General features: G+C 40.3%; 1 protein-coding gene across 1 annotated transcript in view; it reads right to left on the bottom strand.

The window, feature by feature from the left end:
* Positions 1–2198: 2198 nt before the first annotated feature.
* LOC118424466 (lipoxygenase homology domain-containing protein 1-like) overlaps positions 2199–6124 on the bottom strand; it is a gene marked incomplete in the record, with an annotated part of 70418 nt that continues 66492 nt past the window's right edge. The window contains 2 exon segments of the mRNA XM_035833038.1: positions 2199–3100; positions 4628–4774. Coding sequence (XP_035688931.1) covers positions 2946–3100; positions 4628–4774 — 302 coding nt within the window.

The raw sequence follows: 6124 nt of genomic DNA on the forward strand, positions 1-6124 counted from the left end.
AAGAAAATGTATATAAGGTAGTTAACAAGAGTTGTAAATGTATTTTTTATGTATTTTTAGACCTGTAAATACACGGATCGTTTGTTGGTGTACAGTTTATGATTGCGTTGAATTATATAGGGTTGTAACAGCTCACATTTGCCAAACGGGTGTGCCTTCTCGGTAAGTATTTCTGGCATCCAGACAGCTGAAACATATCAGATCGACCTGCGATGCAAACTCGTGTTGTCAATCTTTGTTGAGTAAAACTATTTTTACATCATTCTATATTCGCAAACATTTCCAATTTTCTCATTTTTCATGTATGGTAAGGATTGTTGTAATGAACGATTAAGTATAACCACCAGAGCCACACTTAGTGACACAAGAATTACAAAGGGAAAATAAATGAACCTGTCATTCGCAAAGGTTTTGTTTTTCATTTCTTTTGTTGACTTATAGTCCCCACCAGACTTGTTAAATATTGTTGAATATAAATTATTAAAATAATGACCTAATTTGCAAAATAGAACCTTATTTGCATAAATGAAAAACTATAGTTTAAAATCATTTGGCAAAGGTATGAGGTTGTGGATCTCTAGTTTTAATATAAGATTTTAAGTTGTTGCTTGCTTCGGGAAAGTTATATAATGGAAGTAAATGCACTCAAGCAATTAGACACCAAGGACTCCACCTGATTTTGTATTTGTACAATCATTCATTCAATGGACACATTGACAGTAGTCTGCCTCTAGCTAAACTGTATAAACTTGACCAATTGTTTCCTGATTAAAATGCATTTGAAATCTGTACACATCAACTGCATGTTGATAGAATACATTATACACCCACAATACAATACAATCACAGTCACCTGGGAATTTGTGTCATAAGAAATGTACACATCAATAAAAATTGCCACTGAAATGACTTGGCCATGGTACGGGTATATACAGAGAGTAGCTTACACAGTCCCTAAGGCTGTTGGGAAGAAGGCGCCATTCATGTTTTTGTCATCAGTGGGAAAAACTCATTCTTAGGCCACAGCAATTTGATTTGTTGCTTCTCGGATTCCCCCTGTACGGATACTGTACCTTGGAAACCAGACTTAAGCCAGGGTCGGCAGGGAATCTGTTTGGCAGCCGAGGCAGGTCTTCCCGAGGACCTTAAATGAGCACTCCGGGGAGGAGTCATGCAGGGAGAGTTGCTGGCCTAGTTAGGACAGTAAGAACTACCTTGGCTGACAAACAAATTCTCTGCCCACCCTGGCTCAAGTCTGGTTTCCTGGGTACTGTAATGCAAAAACTGCACGACCAACAAACACTGCACGAAAACACAGTCTCACTGGCATGTTTGAAATCTGAAATGCTTTCCCCTCAGCCAATTGTTTTCATCATATCCTCTTTCTTCATTTTTTGTTGTTGTTAGAAATTGTTCAAGAACCAAAACCATGAATTGATATGGCGTCACATGCCCTACATGTCAGAGTCTTATGGGTTGTTTTAACTATCAGCTCGGCTGTGCTACTGACGTACATGTACTATAGTAGATTATTAATTTTGGATATTACAGAGTAATTTCCATCAAGTTCTATGATTGTGAATGTTTGCACATTTAGAACGATCTTCCATCAGTGCTTTGGAGACTGACTTGGCACATCTTGTTTCATACAAAATTCTAGTTCTAGTTGACACTGTTATTGGAAGGGTTGAGGTTTTTTTGCTATCCTCTACAGTTTGAAATAGTTTTCCCTCAGCTTCTTGGCACAGCCATGCTTACTATGTATATGACAATAGAGTATATGTATAGGACGCTGCATGTGCCTTTAATAACATCAATGCTCTGCTCACCATCATCATCAACACTCTGCTAAATTTATAAAAGGCAGCAGGCACATTTTATGTGGAATTTGGAAAGCAGGCTTCGATTTAGGCTAAACTACACTCTACATCGAATGCACTGATTACGTTTACGTTGAATTTGAGCTGTCTGCCTATGAATTATGTGGAATCCAAAGAATAGATGACATCCTACAGAAAAAGGCAAGCAGGCACACATTAAGAAGGCTTATACCTCAGAGCTGGATAGAAACAGTGGGCAATGTAATAACTTTAGACTAAATTGCTGATATCACACATGTTTGTAAGGTCACTTTGCCTAAATTATTGGTCATTCAAACATGACGATGGCTGGAGTACAGATGGCTGAAAATTCAGTGCAAGTTTCTTTGCTGTGATCAAAGTTAACTTTGGAGACCTACGAGTTTTGGTATGATTCCCAGCGTTTGTAATGCCTGCCAAGGCACAAGAAAGCCTAGTCAAAATTGTTGCTGTCATAAATTCACAAAGGTTCAAGCCTTACAGCCTGCAGTACCAGCCTTGCCTGCTAGGGTAATTTCCCCACCCTGCTATACAAAACTAAATGCATTTCCTACAAAGATATCACGTGGGCATACCTACAAAGCTACAACACATGAATGTAAAATTTGCACCTTTTTTTCCATCAGAAAGCAGATTTCTACTACACAAACCTGCAAGCTTTCCTAGCTTATCATTTTGCACTTCCCCATAAAAGAAATAAAACATCAAGTGTACATACATAAAAAGTGATAGAATACATAAAGATATGACATTGAATCTAAAACACCCTAGTACCTTCCTGAATAATTTTTTTCCAGATCCACATAAGGATATGTCTTTTGTGGCTTTTGCCTTTCAAACATAAAATCTCTTGCGAAATAACTTTCTTGATTATAAATGTAATTGTTTTGCATTACTCTTAATCCAATTAAATACCTCATTTACATAATCACTATTCAACTATTTGTAACTAGATCAGTCATAACTACTTGTTGAGGATGACAACTACACATATTTTGTTCTGTACAGAAACTGACAATATGAAGGAAATATTCCATGCTGTTCTACTGTACTTGCAGTACCCAACACGGTTGCTAGAAGGCGCTGTTACACTTGGTCCTTGTACATGACCTGCAGGTCCCTCTCCACCTCCGCCAGGGTTCCGATCATGCTGTGCCTCAGCTGGGGGTCAGAGGTCACCATACGAGCTGCCCGGCTTGCCGAGCAGGGGCTGAACGGACCCTTGTGTCTGGAGGAGGAGGCTGGAAAACACATCAAACATCATCGTTGTGTAAATTTCAGGAGAAAAGGGAGAAAAAAAACATGTAGAACATGCTAAAGGTGCTGCTTGGTTTCACTGAAACACACGTGTAGCCTTTTAACAACATGCAAGTTAGTGTGGTTTGTTTCCAGCAATGATGTGATGTGATTTAGGGATGAGGAGGAGAGTCAAAATGATCACCCTCATGGCGTCGGATAAAAGTTTAGTTCTGATCATGATCTGTCTCAACACTCTGTCAACACAGGGCTGACAGAGTCTAAGCAGCTGCTGTAAGTTATACGTTCACAAGCATCAAAACATTTACAGTTATGACCGCATGTAAACACTGGATTAGCTCAAAATGTTACACATGTCATGCATCAACCACTGATGTTCACAGGCATGCAAGACTCAGACTTGGTTTAGAAAGCTTCCAGAACAGTGCATACTGGGCAAGATAAACCATCCCATCATGCATTGCCAACATTTCATCTTATCACCATGACAACACATCACCATGACAGCACATCACCATGACAACACATCACCATGACAACACATCACCACAACAAGACAAGCAATGCCAGAAGATGGAATGAGTAGGAACCACCACAATGACCCCTGACCCTCCCTAAGCAAAAAAAGAAAGAGAAAAAAAGGATGAATCTGAGGTGCCGAGTTGCCATGGCTACCAACCGTCTGCGGTCCTCAGAATGTCGTGTTGATTTTGTCCCCAGCCGCAGGTTTGACTTTTCTTGACGTCTTCAAGCCTTGGGGAGAAAATTTCGTATGATCATCGACATGTGGTAAAACATTCACAACACTAGAGAGAAAACCTCGGCAAGTCTCTAGTTCTCATAAAGTTTAAGTCACTGTCAATGGAGAGTGGTTTAAGAGACACTGCTTGAATATTTGGTAAACTTGGTTCATATGCCTACCATCAGAAACACAACAACAACAAAGTCAATCAAAACCATGCCAGGCTTCTCATATGCATGCTCCATAGTGTGAAAAAGCAAGTTAGCTACTACTAGTACTTATAAACAGACTATCTGGTTTCCATGCCACTGTAAGGCCAAATCTATTTATTTTCTTGGTTCTCAGTCAGTCTGGAGTAAAAGTTTGGCTATTGGTCAAGATGAAAATAGAAGACCCAGGGAGGAAAACTTGTATCATGTACATTTTGAATATGCACTCCCTGAAACCTTAGGTACAGCCCTCAGACTCTTTTTATAGCAATATTTTTATATAATACGAGAACCAACAAATAAAATACGTGAGGCATTTAATCTGAAAATAGACGACTTAGCAGCAGCATCACCGCCTTTGACCACTTCTATAGGCAATGAACTTAGTTAAAGACTGGAGGGATAATCCTGCTTGGTTTTGAAGGCTTGAAGATAAGTGCTAACATGCAGGAGGTCCATACTTTGACAGTCCAAGGAAACCTGTTGCTGTAGAAAGACTTTTAGAGACTGGTAACTAAGTAGTATAACGGAGCAAGTTTTCCGCAGCGCCTCCGACTCACCACTGGCGCTGCTGGTAGACTTGGTCCTCTTGAAGCGGATGGTGGCGGCCTTGCGGACGTAGTTCTTGCGTGCGTGGAGAGCGTTCTTCATGATGACGGGCTTGTCTGCATCCACCCTTGCCTCCTGGGCGCACTCCTCAAAAAACTCTGAAACAAACAATCATCTTCCGTCAATTCTTACTTACATTTCCAACATACTAATACTGTAAATGCATTTGATATCACGGGGATTTAATTTTGTGTTAGTGGGAAAAAGAAATTTTCGCTGTGGTTTTAAGTTTGCGGTAGCGCCATAGACTGTAGTCTAAAACTATAATGGCAAAATGTTCGCAGTGGTTTTAAGTTCATGGTGAAGTGGCAACCACCACGAACATTTCTGCATTTACAGTACTAACGTCTTGCTGATTGTCAATTGAGAGCATTCAAAGCAACAGTCGAGAAATGAGAACTTGCATAGAATTCATATTATAATTTATACGGGAAAACATATTGCACAGTTTAATAGAGGGTTGCCACACCAGGTACCACTGCCACAGGTTCACACTGTTATGTTTAAGTGGGACAAACCCAAACCCCCCACATAAGTGTGTGGAATGGTAGGGCCCAGGAGGGGACCAAGACGGAGGGCAAAGATGACAATTTTACATCTGGAGAGAGTTTCTCAGAAGTAGCCAGAAGGCCTGGAGCTGATAAACAATGTGTGGAGACTGAGATCTGGTACGACACAAAGTAAAGGCTATTTCAGTCTGTTGTACAGACATTTCTTCAGCACACTGTCTCTTGGTAAGTCTTTATCTTTGTCTGATAAGTTTGGGACGCTGATGTGCTCCTAAAAGTGACAATAGTGAGGTAGCCAGGTAGCCATGACTGTAGTTGTAGATATGAAACGAGTTGGATAGTTGTAAAAGTGGCACCAATATGGAAGCCATTGAGTGTACCAACTTGGTAAATAATACCAGGCTGCCACACTGGTATCACTATACACTGAAGTGCACTTCTTGAATAACACATTGGCTGTGCTACAGTATTTTTTGTCGCTACAATGCTTGTTGCAATGTTTGTGGTGGCTATTGAAAATTAGGCCATCTTCTTTGTTTTTTCCCTCTCATTATTTCTGCCATCTGAAGAGGATTTAATCATGATTTTCCTCCATAAAATTTACTTGTTTTGGCCTATACGAGTGATCGCGATGATGTCACGATGACGCAGTGGTAGGCAAAAACAGGTGTTTTGCAGAATATTGACCTGTAATTTGACCTGCTAATTTAAATATCAATTTCTAATCCAATCTACTCACATCCTGGTAGGCACCAGCCTTCGAATACCCCGGATATATACAACAACAGCTATTGCTCGTACTGATGAAATGTTTGTTGCTTCCTTCTCCCTCACTTGGAAGGTACATGTAGGTTGGTATGTGAGCTGTACCATTGTCCCTGGTCTACCCTTGTTCTCTGCTCTCACTTCTTCCAAGTCATGTCAACGCGTGGAAGAAGT

The sequence above is a fragment of the Branchiostoma floridae genome, chromosome 1 (genome assembly GCF_000003815.2).
Source record: "Branchiostoma floridae strain S238N-H82 chromosome 1, Bfl_VNyyK, whole genome shotgun sequence".
Lineage (NCBI taxonomy): Eukaryota > Metazoa > Chordata > Leptocardii > Amphioxiformes > Branchiostomatidae > Branchiostoma > Branchiostoma floridae.